Genomic DNA, 16879 nt, shown 5'->3' on the forward strand with positions numbered 1-16879 from the left:
TTTTTTTTTTTTTTTTTTTTTTTTTTTTTTTTTTTTTTTTTTTTAGTTTCTCGGAAAAGTTTAGATAACTGAATTTAGCTCTATCTTTTTCTCCAGTAGATGAACCAGTGCTGCAACCACAAAATTTGAGCTGCAATTTCATTTTCATTTTGTTCAAACTACTTTTACATTTCTCTTGAGTTTTTTTGGCCCACTTTATACTAGAAGTATTATGCCTCAACTTTTTGCTACAGATGTCTAATTTAATTCATTGTAATTTGACAGCAGACATACCATGACTTCTATTCCTTTAAATTTGTTAAAATCTGCTTTATGGTCCAGATTCTGATTTTGTTGAATGTTTCACATAAGTTTGAAAAAAACATGTATTCTGTCACTGTAGGATGAGGTAATCTACAGATGTCAACTACATGTGGTGAATGTTGTTGAGCACATCTATGTTCCACCTGATTTTCTGGTTATATTTTTACATTTCAGATGGACAAGTAATAAAATCTCTAACTATAATATGGATTAAATTTATTTCTCTTTATATTTCAATCAGTTTTGCCACATATAGTTTGACACTGTTTTAGGTACATACATATTAAGGATGGTTATGTCTTTTTGGAGAATTGATCTCTGTATTATGTTACAAGGACCCTCTTTATTGCTGACAATTTCCCTTGTTCTGAAGTTTTCTGTCTGATATTTCCATTTTGTTTTGGTTATCATTTGTTTGGTATACTTTTTCTATCCATTCACTTTTCACCGGTGTGCATCTTTACATTTAATTTAAGTTTCTTAGAGACAACATATCATTATGTCTTGTTTCTTGATCCACTCTTCCGATCTATCTCCCCACCCCCCCGGTACCAAATATTGAACTTGGATCCTCGTCCTTGCAAGGTAGGTGGTGGAACCACTGCGCTAAATCCCCGGCCTCAATTATCTTTTAATTGATCCATTTAGGTATACTGACACAGTTGGATGAACAGCCATTTTTTATTTTTGTCTTCCACATTTTCTGGCTTTTGCGCCATTAACTAAGTTTTTAAAAATATACTTTTCATTTTCTTTTAACATGTAATTTATGTCTTTTTTTTAAACTTATTTTTGGTAGTTGCTATAGAATCTGCAATATACATTTATACTAAATCCAAATTTGCTTTTAAAAAACAATATAATACTTCACACCTAATGAAAATAGGTTATAAGAAAAAATTCCTTTCCCTTGTATAATCGCTGCCATTTCATTTCACTTATACATAAGTATAAAAAAGTATATACATATGAAATATAAACATACATAATTAAATCTATTGCTGTCATTATTATTTTGACTAAATTGTTGTTAGACTAAGAATACAAAAATTTTAATTATTTTACCTTCACTTATTCCTTCCCCAGTGCTCTTCCTTTCTTTATATCATTTCTTTGTATCATTTTCCTGCTCTCTGAAGAACTTCTAAAGTCTCTTGCAAGATCTGTCTACTGGCAACAAATTCCCTCAAGTTTTGCTTGTCTAAGTAAAAGTTTCTCATTCACCTTTGAAAGACAACTTTGAAGAATACAGAATTCTAGATTGGTAATTTTTTTTCACATCTATCACCTCTTACTTGCATAGTTTCTAAGGAGAAGTCAAGTGTAATTTTTATCTTTGTTCCTTCTGTATCTTTGTTCCTTACCCCCAACTATGGTGTCTTTCAGTATATTTTTCTTAGCTTTGATTTCCTATAGTTTGAATATAATATGCCCCTGTGCAGTTTAGGGAAGGCATTAACCTTGCTTGGTGTTCTAAGAACTTACTGATCTATGGTTTTGTAGCTAAAATTAATTTGGGGAGATTTTAAGTCATTGTTTCAAATATTTTTGGTTCTCTTCTCCTTTTGATGTCCTCATTATGTGTGCACCATTCTGTTGTCTCAGTTACCAAATATTCTGTTCTAGGTTTTATATTTTTTTAGTCTTTTCTTCTTCTGCTTTCCATTGAGAGTTTTTATTGAGATATCTTCAACTCAGAGATTCTTTTCTCAGCCATATCCAGTCTGCTAATAAGTCCATTAATGGCATTTATTTCTGTCACAGTATTTTATATTTAGCATTTCTTTTTGATTCTTAGAATTTCCTTCTATTTGGGTACATTGAGAAGCTGTTTTTGCATCATCTAATTTATGCATTAAGCCCTAAACGTATTAACCATAGTTTTTAAATTTGTGATCTGATAATTCCAACATCCTTATCATATCTGAGTCTGGTTCTAATGCTTACTATCTCTCTTCAAGATGTGGGGATTTTCTTTGTTTGTTTTCTGCCTTTTAGTATGGTTTATGATTTTTTTCTTGACAGGTGGACATGGCTTACTGGGTAAAAAGAGAAAAGCAAAAAATAGAAACAAAGTCTTTGTAAATAGGGAAGAGGGAAGGGGGTAAAGGGAGGGCAGGGGAATGGGGAAAACTAAGAACCAAGATACATCATGTAAAGGTACAAGATCCCAATAATGAATGTAACTGTATTATTTACCTTAAATGTACCAATAAACAATGGGAAAAAAAAGAGAGAGAGACTGCTGTAAATGGTGTTCCCAATGTGGTACTGAGAGATGCAAAGAGAAGTATACTATGCTTAGATCTCAGCCTTTTAGGGATCCTCTGGACTTTGAGCAAAACAAGTGTTTCTCAGTTTTTCTTCCTCCAAAAGGAGCACAGGATGGTTAGAGTGGCCTGGATACGGGAGTTTCCTTCTCCTACAGGGAAAGCTCTCGAGATAGTTGTGTCCCCATATGTTCCCCCCAACCCCAGGTCATTTAGGTTCCTATAAACACCACTTTAGGTTCTGGTTACTTAGTCTCTCCGGAGGGCAGCCCTGTTAAGATAAACAGAATGCTCTGGCATATTTCAAAAGGGTTGTATTTATACTCTCTCCCCCTCTTCCTGCTGGAAATGTGGAAAGATTTCTCTTCATAATTACTGTGATAACCCCAAAAGGCTCTAGGAGATAAAAATCACAAAAATGTGGGAAGCCCCATGTTTTTGTGATGCTGGGGATAGATCCAGAAGTCTACACTCCTTGGAGTTTTTAACTCTCAAACTTATCCATACTGAGCCTCCAGCCATTCATCATTTCAGTTCAGGTTTCCCTATCCAGTCCTTTCTCTCAGGTTGTTTCAATTCTCTGTATCTGTCTACCTATCTCTCCAATTTTAGGGGCAGCAGTTTTTCCTATGACCTCATTTCTCTTATAAATGTAAGCAGATTTGCTGATTTCTTAGTTTTTTTCAGCTTTGTATTTGTTAGGACTATGTAATGACTTCTCATATACTGAACAAAAAATGGAAGTCCAAACCTACATTTTAAAATTACTCTCTACATCTCCTACCTACAGTGTCCACTCATAGATGTATGGGCTATTAAATTATTTCTTATTCTTTTCTTCATACATATATATCACAGACACAGAAGAAGAGAAGAAACTGAAAAGCAGTCAGCACTGGCAGGAAGGAGAATTATTCAGGGCTCTGTTTCTCCTAGGTCTGACTCATTACCTTCAAAGTACTAAGAACAGATACTCAACCCCTGATTAGGTCATGTAGGTTTCCTTGTTCTGTTTAGTTATTTGTTTGTGAAGAAGAGAATTGCAGAGAAAGGAAAGCCTAATTTTAAAAAGTTTAAATTAACAAGACTAAAAGCAAAATAAAATAAATATTTTAAAAACACAATCCAATTCCAAATTGTAGCCATCTAGAAAAGTGAAATGTAGTAGTGGAGGTATTAGGAAAGCAAAGATGAAGTTTGGAAGACTACAAATAGAAAGAGTAGAAAAGGGCAGAGATAAAAGAGAAGACTGAGAGGGAAGAGCTTCAAACTACAAAGAGTAAAGGAAAAATATGGGTGTGAAGTACAGTTTTGGGAAAGAGCTAGAGGAAACTGAAGGAGAAAGAGAAAATGACAGAAGAAAAAACTGGAGGATTTACCGATCTTGAAGTGCTGGGTTGATCAAAGTCAGATTTTCAAACACATATTTTCAGTATGGGATTTGAGGCATTTTATTGTTGATCAGCTAATTAATTGTTGTTTGCTGTTCTCTGAAATGGACCCTGACCACTACCTGGTGAAAAGTGTGACCACAAGGACAAAGCAACGGTTGAGCTGGAGTGACCTGAGCATTGCCAAGCCAGATATGGCCAAAGGTCAAAGATCCACATTCTGTACCCCTTCTCATGGGTACAGAAAATTATTAAATCACTGCAAATATTTTTAGTTAGAATTAGCATAAAGTAATAGAATTAAACATGAATATGATTGCCAATAACAACAGTGTCAAAAGAATATTCAAATAGAATGTACAATGGTCTTGTCTATACATTTCCATTGTCATCAGCCATTAGCCAGCCAGTTCTGTTTATGAACACAAAACATTACCTAAAAGCCTTTAAACAGTTTTTGGAAATTTTCCTTTCTCACAGTCTTAAATTTGTAGAAGAATATGTACAATGATTCTTTTTTTGTTAAAAATAGTGAACTAAATTTGGAATGGGCTGATTTTAGTACTATATTAATCAAACCAGGACCCCAAAATTGCTATATTCAGCAAAACCTCCTGCCATCCCAGTTGTGATGTCATTGTCTTCAGGTCTGTGTTTTCCCTTGAACACTTTCAGACTCACTAGGAATAGCTTCACCCTTTGTCTAGTTCAAGGAGTGAGGAGATGAAATCTGAGAAGGGAAGATAGTCAAACCAAATGTATCAACGTCATGACTGGTAGAATTCCAGATTTAATGAAAATATTTTAAACAGTTAACACAAAGTATGCTCCTCTCCATATGTGTGTGCGCGATGTTATAGTGTGTAAACTGGTTTTCATATCTTTACCTACCTGTCTGCTGCATACCCCAAGGTGAATGCCCCAGTCAAGAAGCCTAGATTCAGGATGGCTTGGGTGAGGTCCAGCATCCATGCATTGACACAGACAAGGTCGAACTGGGAAGACAATGAAAACACACCTGAAGACTCATGGGTACATGCCTTTGAAGTACTTTATCTCTTGTACAGATCACTGGTCTTTAAACACTTGATCAAATACCCCTTAAATTTTGAAAATTTATCACTGATATATTTTACATGGATATAGAAATACTTTGTCAGTTTAAATAACTGCAAAAATGTAGTTTTTAGAACTGCAATACACCTCCCCCCACATGCTCTCTGGCCTCCTGGTTGTTCCAGTACCTGGATCCACACTGCAGAGGCACAAGTGGTCATAAAGGCCATTTTACTGAAGATAGAATGAAAGTGAACAACTGCAACAAAGGCACATCAGACCTCCACACTTAGTAAGTTGGAAGGATCACCACCTTTCATCAGAATTTGGACTATCATCAGGGGAACAGCAGCTGGAACATGCAGTAGAACCTTGCAGAGTTCAACCCTGCAGGAGGTCAAGAAGCTCAACTTGGGCCTTGCATCCAGAATTCAGCCTGAATCTCAGGGGTCTGATGTTGGCTTGCTGGGTCTAATTGACTTAGTTCTGCACACTGCTGCCCACATTGTCTATTGTGACAGCAGAGATATACCCGGAAAGAGGCTCTTCAATTTTTTTTCTTTCTTTTCCTATTTTTAATTTTAATTTTTAAAATTTTATTTTTTCCCATTCTGCAAATTATTCCTTTTTTCTTTCTTCTTTTACCTGCTCAGTCTCTTGCTCTCCTATGTTTTTCTTCATTTCCCTTTTTGTTCTTGTTCCTGCACTAATTCAGATTTCTTCTTTCTTTTTCTATTCTTTTTTCTTTTTCCTTTGCTCAACTGTCATTAGTTTCAAAGGAAAGTGAGTACAATTTATAGCTTCCCTATTACTGTCAAGTTGTTCTAGTCTTATCTTTGTTCTTGCACTCTGTCTTTCCCTCTTGTTCAACAGTTTCCTAGAGTTTGTGTGATCACCCTGTGTCCTCTGGCCTCACTTGAAACCTTTTCCTATTCTTTTATCTATCTAGTCTTCTCTTCCCAACTCCTTCTAAATCTCCATCCTGAAGGGTAAAGTTCTATATTAAAAAGTTTATTCACTATAAACATATTTTGGGCTGGTCCTTGATTTTTATTTAATTCACATAGTTAAAGGTGATAGATTAATAATTACCACAAATGGTCAGTTTCCAAACTGTGCTTGATACTACTGTGTTGCTGATTGTATCAATTGGGCTAAAGGGTTGTGGTTGATTTAATGAGTTGTCCTTTCTGATATTATGAAAATGAGAATGTCTCTGAGTCATTAGAGACTCAACACCTAAAGAGCAGCTATATCGGGAATATCAAATACTAACCCAGGAATTAAAACAAGGAAAGCCGAACAACAAAAATAAAAATGAGAAAAAACTTAGGCAAGGCACAAATAAAAACTTCCAGTTCAACAATGGCAAATTCCAGGGGAAATTAGGTGGAAAAGTCTGACAATCAACCACCAGGAGACACTGAACTCATAATACAGGAAGTAACAAAACAGATCAATCAGGCTCTAGAAAAATTCAAAACAGAAACAATATCCCAGATTAGAGATCCTCACAGAGATGGTGAGCAGAATGAAAGACATGATTACAGACTCTAGAAGAGAAAAAGACAAAAAAAAAATAGATGAGCTCAGGACCATGATAGAAACCATGAATGCCCAACACAGGAAAGAAATGGAATCCATGAAACAGATTCAAACAAATATCCAGGAAAAACTCTATTGAAAGCATTTGCAGCAGAATGAATGAATGTGAAGATAGAATTTCAGATATAGATGATAGCACTGCAGTCACTGATAATGAAAAGAGAGCTCTCTTAAAAACAGTAAAGAATCATGAAACAACTCCTAGATGATGCAAAGAAGAATAACATAAGACTGATAAGAATGCGTAAAGTAGCAGGAGAAAGTACAAATGACTTAACAAAAGCTGTTCACAGAATTAATGACAGAAAATTTCCCAAACAGAGCAAAAGAATTTGACAAGCCTATAACTGAGCCTTACAGGATTCCAATTTGCTCTGATCAAAAAAATTGTACACCTAGACATATAATAGTCAAGATCCCAGAAACCCAACAGAAGAGCAAAATACTGAAAGCAGTTAGAGAAAAGAAACAAATCACATGCAAAGGAAAGCCCATCAAAATCACAGAAGACTTTTCGCCACAAACCCTCAGCTCAAGGAGAGCCTGGAGTGAGGTATTTCTAGCCATACAAGAAAACAAACTCCAACCTAGACTGATGTACCCTGCAAAACTCTCTTTTAAAATGGATGGGAAAATAAGATATTTCCATGACAAAGAACACCTGAGAAACTTTATGAATACCAAACCAGTACAACAAGGAATTCTAAACAATGTACTAGAAAAAGACAATGAAGGCCACAACTCCATGAGGCCCAATAAATTAAGCAAGGCAAGAAACTAAAGGGAGAGAGGGAAATATTTTTTAAAAACCACCAACAGGAAAATAACCTGACAATGTTAAGTTAATACATATAAGTTATAACCATCAATGTCAATGATGTCAATTCAGCACTCAAAAGAAATAGACTGGCAGAATGCATTAAGAAGTAAATTCCATCAATATGTTGTATACAAGAAATGCACCGAGTTCAAAAAGAAACTCACAGACTGAAGGTAGAAGGATGAAAAATAGTTCTGCATGCAACAGGAACCCAGAAAAGAGCAGCACTAGCTATCTTATTAGCAAACAAAGTAAATTTCAAACCAAAACTGATTAAGAGACACAAAGGAGGCCATTACATCCTTGTAAAGGGAGCAATCCAAAAGGAAGAGATGACAATCACAATTAATATGCACCAAATATTAATGCCCCCAACTATATAAAACAAATATTAGGGACATGAAAAACCAAATAAGCACTAATACAATTGTAGTGGGGGACCTTAATACCCCACTATCACATATAGACAGATCATCTAGACAAAATATCAACAACTAAATACTAGAACTGAGCCAAGCTTTTGAACAAATGGACTTAATAGAAGTCTACAGAGTGTTCCACCCCACAAAATCAGAATATACATCCTTTTGACTGCACATGGGTCATTCTCCAAAATAGACCACATACTAATTCATAGTGCATGTTTAAATAAATGCAAAGGAATCAAAGTTATTCCAGGTATATTCTGAGACCATAGTGCAATTAAGCTGGAGATCAATAGTTTAAGAAACTGTAAGAACTTCACAAACACATGGAAATTGAATAACATTCTCCTGAGCAATCAATAGGTCACAGAGGAAAAGAAGAAATTAGCCAGTTTTTACAAATAAATGATAATGCCAATACATCACACAGAAATCTATGGGACACAATGAAAACAGTTCTATGTGGAAAATTCATAGCAGTGAATGCCCCCACTAGGAAAACAGAGCAAGCTCAAATAAAAAACTTAATGAGGAATCTTAGGCTCCTAGAAAAAGAAGAGGAAGACAAACCCAAAATTCATACAAGGGAGGAAATTATAAAGATCAGAGCACATATCAATTCAATGCAAACTAAGAGAATGATACCAAAAAAAAAATCAATGAATTGAAGAATTTGTTTTTCAAAAGAATAAATAAAATCAATAAATCCTTAGCCAACCTTGTAAAAAAAGGAAAGAAAAAGCTCAGATCCATCCAATCAGGAATGAAAAAGGTGAAGTCACAACAAATCCACCAGAAATCCAGAGGATCATCAATACCAACCTCGAGAACTTGTACTCTAATAAAATGGAAAACACAGAAGAAATGGACAGATTTCTTGATACTTATGAATTACCAAAGTTGAACAAAGAAGACAAAAAAAAATTCTAAACACCCCAATTACAATCAGTGAAATTGAAAATGTAATTAAAAGTTTAGCAACTAAGGAAAGACCAGACCCTGTTGGCTTCACTCCTGAATTCTACAAAACATTTAGAGACCTACTGCCACTACTTTTGAAACTTTTCATTGAAATTAAAAAGGAAGCAATACTTCCAAATTCATTCCTAGAAGCCAGTGTTACTTTGATTTCAAAACCAGGAAAAGACCCAAACAAGAAAGAAAACTAAAGGCCAATCTCAGTAATGAACATAGATAGAAAAAATCCTCAATAAGATACTGGCTAACAGAATACAGAGGGTCATCAAGAAGATCATACACCCTGACCAAGTAGGGTTTATCCCAGGGATGCAAGGATGGTTCAACATACATAATCAATAAATGTGATCCACTATATTAACAGAGTCAAAGACAAAAGCCATATGATTATCTCAATAGATGCAGAAAAAGCATTCTACAAAATTCAACACCCATTCATGATAAAAAAAAACCCTGTAGAAAATTGGAATAGATGATAAAGGCTATCTATGAAAAACCAACAGCCAACATCATAGTAAATGGTCAAAAACTGAAAACATTTACACTAAAAACAGGAAGAGGACAAGAATGTCCACCATCACCACTCCTGTTCAATATAGTTATGGAAACATTAGCCATAGCAATTATACATGAAAAAGAAATAAAAGGAATAAAGATAGAAAAGGAAGAAGTTAAATTGTCATTATTTGCTGATTATATGATACTCTACACAGAAGACCCAAAAAACTCTGACAAAAGACACTTTCAGTGGAATAGCTGGATACAAGGTGAGCACTCAAAAATCAGTAGCCTTCCTGCACACAAATAATGGACTCACTGAGAAAGAAATTAGGGAAACAATTCCTTCACAACAGCATCCCCAAAAATGAAATATCTAAGAATCAATCTAATGAAGGAAGCAAAAGAACTCTGCCATGAAAACTACAGAACTCTGGAAAAACACATCAAAGAAGATATAAGAAAATGGAAAGATACCCCCTGGTCCTGGGTAGGAAGATCCAACATAGTGAAAATGGCCATGTACAAAAACTACTATACAGATTCAACACAATCCCAATTGAAATCCCAACAGTGTATTTCACTGAACTAGAGAAAACAATCCAAAATTCATTTGGAACCAGAAGAGACCTAGAATACCAAAAGCAATTCTAGGCAACAAATACATGAGAGGGGGTATCACAATCCCCAACTTGAAACTATACTACAAGCCACTGTGATAAAAACAGCATGGTCTGGCAAAGAAAAAGACCCAAGGATCAGTGGAATTGATTAGAATATGCAGAAACAACCCCAGATGTACTCATCTTTGACAAAGGAAGCAAACTTCTTCAGTGGAGGAAAGATAACCTCTTTTATAAATTCTGTTGGAAAAACTGGACTTCAACACACCAAAGATTAAAACTGGACCCTTATCTTTCACCATGCACTAAACTAAAATCCAAGGGGATTAAAGATCTAAATATAAAAATGGAGACACTAAACTTGCTGGAAGATAAATTAGTGAAAATTCTCAAAGACATTGGCATAGGAAAATACTTTATGAACAAATCCTCAGTAGCACAGGAACTAGCACAATGAATCAACAACTGGGATCTCATCTTATTAAAAAGCTTCTGCACAGCAAAAGAAATCACCAACAGAGCTAAGAATCAACCTACAATATGGGAAAAATATTTACCACCTGCTCCTCAGACAAATGACTATTACCTAGAATATATAAAGAACTAAAAAAAATTAGGCCCCAAATATAAAAACCCAATTCAAAAATGGGCATCTGAAATGAACAGACATTTCTCAGACAAAGAAGTAAAAGCAGGAAATAAACATATGAAAAAATGTTCAACATTACTGGTCATTCGAGAGATGCAGATGAAAACAACAATAAGATTCCACCTCACCCCACAAAGAATGGCTGCTATCAAGAAATCAACCAATAACAAATCTTGGTAGGGGTGTGTGGAAAAAGGGTCCCTTCTTCTCTGTTGGTTGGAGTGCAGAGTGGTGCAACCACTATGGAAATCAATATGGAGATACCTCAAAGAACTAAGATTAGAAGTTCCATTTGAGCCAGCTATCCCACTACTGGCTATCTTTCAAAAAGAATTAAAAGAACCATACCACAGTGATATATGCACACCCATGTTTACAGTGGCACAGTTTATAATAGCTAAAACTTGGAAACAGCCCAGTTTCCCATCAGTTGGAGACTAGATAAAGAAGATGTGGTTTTCTATAAAATGGAGTACTACTCAGCCATAAATAATGAGAAACTAGAGTCACTCATAGGGAAATGGATGCATACTGGAGCCATACTCTTAAGTGAAGTAAATAAGATACACATGTGTAAATACCAAATAGTTTCTTTGGTGTGAAAAACCAAAAGTGCAAATAAGATTCAAATTGTAGAACTGATATCATGAAATAGGAAGAAAAGGGCTAAAGGTGTAGGGGAAGTGGGAAGGGTGGGAGAAAGGAGAAAAGAGAAAAGAAAAAATATGAGAAAAGGAAAAAAATGGAAACAGTCTTTTTAAATAGGGGAGGGTTGAGGGGGTGAAGGGAGGGCAGGGGAATGGGGAAAAAATAAGAACCAAGATGTATCATGTAAAGTTACAAGATCCCAATGATGAATGTAACTGTACTGTATACTTAAAAAGTACCGAGGCAAGGAAGATGAGATTTGGGAAAGCTGTTCTGATATCTGCTCTCCCTCCGTCCTGCTTAGGCCCAATCAGTGGGACCAGGTAGCCATGCTCTCTCCTGCCGGTGCCGCCATTGCTCCAGCACATGGAAGGTAGACACGGGGGCACCTCTGAAAACCCTCCCCCCTGCTCTCAGACTTCCTGATTGTGCCAGTCCTTGTAGCCACTCTGCAGAGGTATAGGTGGTTATAAAGGGTATTTTTCTGAGCTCCCAACTTTGAGCATCTTTAAAGAAAGGGTGGGGGAAAACTGTAGTAGAACTGTATGGAATTGAATCCCACAGGAGGTCAGAGAACTCAATCTGGGCCTTGCAGACTGAGGTCAGTCTGTGTTGCAGGGGTCTGCCATTGGCTAGCTGAGATCAGGGGATTTGGTTCTGCACATGGCTGCACACATTGTGTATTGTGACAGCAGAAATACAGTCTGAAAGAGGCCCTTCAAAGTCATTTTTTCTTTCTTTTCCTCATTCCACTCTGCAAATTCTTTCTTTTTTCTGTCCTCTTTCTCCATCTCAGTCTCTTGCTACACCATATTATCCCTCATCTCCCTTTCTGTTCCTGCTCCTGCCCTAACTCAGATTTCCTCTTTTATCATGTTTTTATGTTATTTTCTTCTGTCATTTTACCTCACTCAAGGGTCAATAGTTTCAAGATAAAGTGAGCCCCTATTACTGTTAAGGGGATATATTCTTGTCCTTATACTTGCACTCTATATCCCTTTTGAATATAATAGTTTCCTAAAGATTTGTGCAGTCATTCTATGTCCTCCGGCTTCACTTGAAACCTTCTCCAATTCTTTTACTTATATACTCCTCTTGTCCTAACTCTGTCTAAGCCTCCATCCTAAATAGTAAAGATGCTACAATGAAAAATGTATTCACTGCAAACATATTTTAGTCTTCTTATTGATTTTAATTCAATTTACATGGTTTAAAGGTGATAGATTAATGACTACCACAAGGGTTCAATTTGCAAGTTGTGCTTGTTCCAATTGTCTTGCTGATTGTATCAATTAGGACAAAGGATTGTGATTGATTTAGCGAGTTGTTTTCTCCGATATTATGAAAATGAGAATGTCTATGAGTCATTAGGGACTCAAAAGCAAAAGAGCAACTATATCAGGAAGATTTAAGTAATAACACAGAAATTAAACCAAGGACAACCCAAAACAAAAATAAAAATGTGAAAACGCTTAAGCAAGACACAAAGACAGACTTCCAGTTCACCAATGGCAAACAGCAGGGCAAAGGAGGATGAAAAGCCTGATTGTGAACCACCATAACATTCTGAACTCACAGCACAGGAAAGTAACAAAACAGATCAATCAGGCTTTAGAAAAATTCAAAACAGAAATAATTTCCCAGGTAACCATAGAGATGGTGAGCAAAATGAAAGTCCTAATTTGAGACTCTGACAAAACAAAACTGACAAAAAACAGAAACTGACAAAAAAATAGATGAGCTCAGGACCATGATAGAAGCCATGAAGGCCCAGGATAAGAAAGAAATGGAAACAATGAATGCCCAACATAGGAAAGAAATGGAATCCATAAAACAGATTCAAACAGATATCCAGGAGATTAAAAATTCTATTGAAAGTGTTTGCAACAGAACAAAAGAATGCAAAGATAGAATCTCAGCTATAGAAGATAGGATTGCAATCAGTGAACCTGAAAAGAGAGGTCTCTTAACAGTAAGGGATCATGAGAAATTGATCCAACAACTCCTAGATGATGCAAAGAAGAATAACATAAGACTGATAGGAATCCATGAAGTACCAGGAGAAAATGCAAATGACTTAAAAAAGCTGTTCACAGAATTAATGACAGAAAATTTCCCAAACAGAGGGGAAGAATTAGACATACAGGTAAGTGAGACATACAGGACTCCAACTAGCCACCATCAAAAAAAAATCTATACCTAGATGTATAATAATCAAGATTCCAGAAACCCCAAAGAAGAACAAAATATTACAAGCAGTTAGAGAAAAGAAACAAATCACATGCAAAGGAAAGCCCATCAGAATCACAGCACACTTTTAAACACAAACCCTCAGGTCAAGGAGAGTCTGGAGTGAGGTATTTCAAGTCCTAAAAGAAAACAATTTCCAACCTAGATTGATGTATCCTGCAAAGCTCTTTCAAAATGGATGGGGAAATAAGATACTTCCACGATGAAGAACACCCAAGAAACTTCATGAACACCAAACCAGCACTATAAGGAATTCTAAACAATATACTAGAAAAAGACAATGAAGTTCACAACACCATGAAGCCCAACAGACCAAATCAAATAGGCAAGGCAAGAAACTAAAAGGAGAGGGCAAAAAATTAAAAAGAGTCAACAAAAGGACAATAACATGGCAATAATGTCAGTACATATCAATTATAACCATCAATGTCAATGGCCTCAATTCACCAATCAAGAGAAATAGAATGGATTAAGAAGCAGAATCCAACAATATGTTGTATACAAGAGACACACCTAGTGCAAAAAGAAGCCCACAGACTGAAAGTGAAAGGATGGAAAACAATTCTCCATGCAACAGGAGCCCAGAAAAAAGCAAGGGTAGCAATCTTATTCACAGACAAAGTAAATTTCAAACCAAAACTCATTAAAAGAGAAAAAGAAGGCCATTACATCCTTGTAAAGGAAATAATTCAAGAGGAAGAGATGACAATCATAAACATATATGCACCAAATATTAATGCCCCAACTATATAAAACAAATATTAAGTAACATGAAAAACCAAATAAGCACAATTGTAGTGGGGGATCAAAATACCCCACTATCACAAATAGAGAGATCATTTAGGCAACAAATCAACAATGAAATACTAAATGTAAGCAAGCTTTTGAATGCATGGACTTATTAGACACCTATAGAGTGTTACACCCCACAAAATCAGAATATACATTCCTTTTGGCTGCACATGGGTCATTCTCCAAGATAGACCACATACTAGCTCACAGAACAGGTTTGAATAAATGCAAAAGAATCGAAGTTATTCCCTGTATCTTATCAGATCATAGTGCAATTAAGCTGGAGATCAATAGCTGAAGAAACCATAGGAACTTCAAAGACACATGGAAATTGAACAACATTCAATGGATCACAGAGGAAATTAAAGAAGAAATCAGAAAGTTTTTACAAATAAACGAAAATGCCAATACAACATACAGGAATCTATGGGACACAATGAAAGCAGTTCTACATGGAAAATTCATAGCACTGAATGCTCACACTAGGAAAACAGAATGAGCTCAAATACACAACCTAATAATGAATCCTAGACTCCTAGAAAAACAAGATCAAGAAAAACCCAAAGCTCGAACAAGAGAGGAAATTATAAAGATAAGAGCAGAAATCAATGCAATGGAAACTAAGAAAACAATACAAAAAATAAATAAATTGAAGAGTTGGTTTTTGAAAGAATAAATAAAATTGATAAACCCTTAGCTAATCTTATCAAAAAAAGGAAAGAAAAGGCTCAGATCCATGCAATTAGGAATGAAAAAGGTGAAGCCACAACAGATCCAACAGAAATCCAGAGGATAGTCAATACCTGCTTTGAGAACCTGTACTCTAATAAAATGGAAAATACAGAAGAAATGGACAGATTTTTAGATACTTATGAACTACCAAATTTCAACAAAGAAGAAAAAAACATTTTAAACACCCCAATTACAACCAGTGAAATTGAAAATGTAATTAAAAATTTACAACAAAGAAAAGCCCAGGTCCTGAAGGATTCACCGCTGAATTTTACAAGATATTTAGAGAAGAACTACTGCCATTACTCTTCAACCTTTTCAATGAAATTGAAAGCGAAGCAATACTTTCAAATACATTCTTGGAAGCAAGTATCACTTTGATTCCCAAACCAGGGAAAGATGCAACTAAAAAAGAGAACTACAGGCCAATCTCCTTAATGAATATAGATGTAAAATTCCTTAATAAGATACTGGCAAACAGAATACAGAGGATGATCAAGAAGATCATACATCCTGAACAAGTCAGATTTATTCCAGGGATGCAAGGATGGTTCAATGTATGTAAGTCAATAAATGTAATACACTATATTAACAAAGTCAAGGACAAAAACCACATGATCCTCTCCATAGATGCAGAAAAATCATTTGACAAAATTCAATACCCATTCATGCTAAAAACCCGGCAAAATATTGGAATAGATGGTCTATATCTCAACTTAATAAAGGCTATGAAAAACCAACAGCCAACATCAAATTAAATTGCCAAAAACTGAAAACCTTCACATAAAATCAGGAACAAGACAAGGATGTCCACTATCACCACTCCTCTCCTCTTTAATATAGCTCTGGAAACATTAGCCATACCAATTAGATAAGAGAAAGAAATTAAAGGAATAAAGATAGGAAAGGAAAAAATTAAACTGTCATTATTTGCTGACCATATGATACTCTACATTGAAGACCCAGAGAACAGCACCCAAGGACTTCTAAACTTAATTGACACTTTTAGCAGAGCAGCTGGATACAAGTTCAACATGCAAAAATCAATAGCCTTCTTGTACACAAATAACAGACTCACTGAGAGAGAAATTAGGGAAACAACTCCTTTCACAATAGCATCCCCAAAAAATGAAGTATCTAGGAATCAATCTAACAAAAGAAGCAAGAGACCTCTACACTGAAAACTACAGCACTCTGAAAAAAAGAGATCGAAGAGGATCTAAGAAAATGAAAAGATATCTCCTGCTCCTGGGTAGGAAGAATCAACATAGTGAAAATGGCCATACTACCAAAACTGCTATACAGATTCAATGCAATGCCAATTGAAATTCCAACACTATATTTCACAGAACTAGAAAAAAGAATCCAAAAATTCATTTGGAACCATAAGAGACCTAGAATAGCAAAAGCCATCCTAGGCAACAGACACATGGCAGCAGGTATAACAATTCCCAATTTGAAACTATACTCCAAGCCACTATGATAAAAACAGCATGGTACTGGCAAAGAAACAGACCTGAGAATCAGTGGAACAGACTGGAAGACACAAAAACAACTCCAGATGTACTCACCTACCTCATCTTTGACAAAGGAGCTGACCATTACCACTGGAGGAAAGATAGCCTTTTTAATAAATGGATTCTGAAAAACTGGATTTCAACCTGCCAAAGATTAAAACTAGAACCTTATCTTTCACCATGCATTAAATTAAAATCCAAGTGGATTAAAGATCTAACTATTAAAACAGAAACACTAAACTTGCTGGAAGATAAGTTAGACAGAACTCTTGAAGACATTGGCATAGGAAAAGACTTTATGAACAAATCCTCAGTAGCACAT

At 35.6% G+C, this 16879-nt stretch overlaps 1 protein-coding gene across 1 annotated transcript in view; it reads right to left on the reverse strand.

Annotated features, from left to right (window-relative positions):
- Window positions 1–16879, reverse strand: part of Slc22a3 (solute carrier family 22 member 3) — a 110688-nt gene that overhangs the window by 53541 nt on the left and 40268 nt on the right. Inside the window, exon 4 of the mRNA XM_010631163.2 lies at window positions 4856–4959. Within this exon, the coding sequence (XP_010629465.1) occupies window positions 4856–4959 (104 nt within the window). The remainder of the gene's footprint in view (window positions 1–4855; window positions 4960–16879) is intronic.

This window comes from Fukomys damarensis, unplaced genomic scaffold, assembly GCF_012274545.1.
Source record: "Fukomys damarensis isolate Sample0158 unplaced genomic scaffold, DMR_v1.0_HiC HiC_scaffold_14, whole genome shotgun sequence".
Taxonomy (NCBI): Eukaryota; Metazoa; Chordata; class Mammalia; order Rodentia; family Bathyergidae; genus Fukomys; species Fukomys damarensis.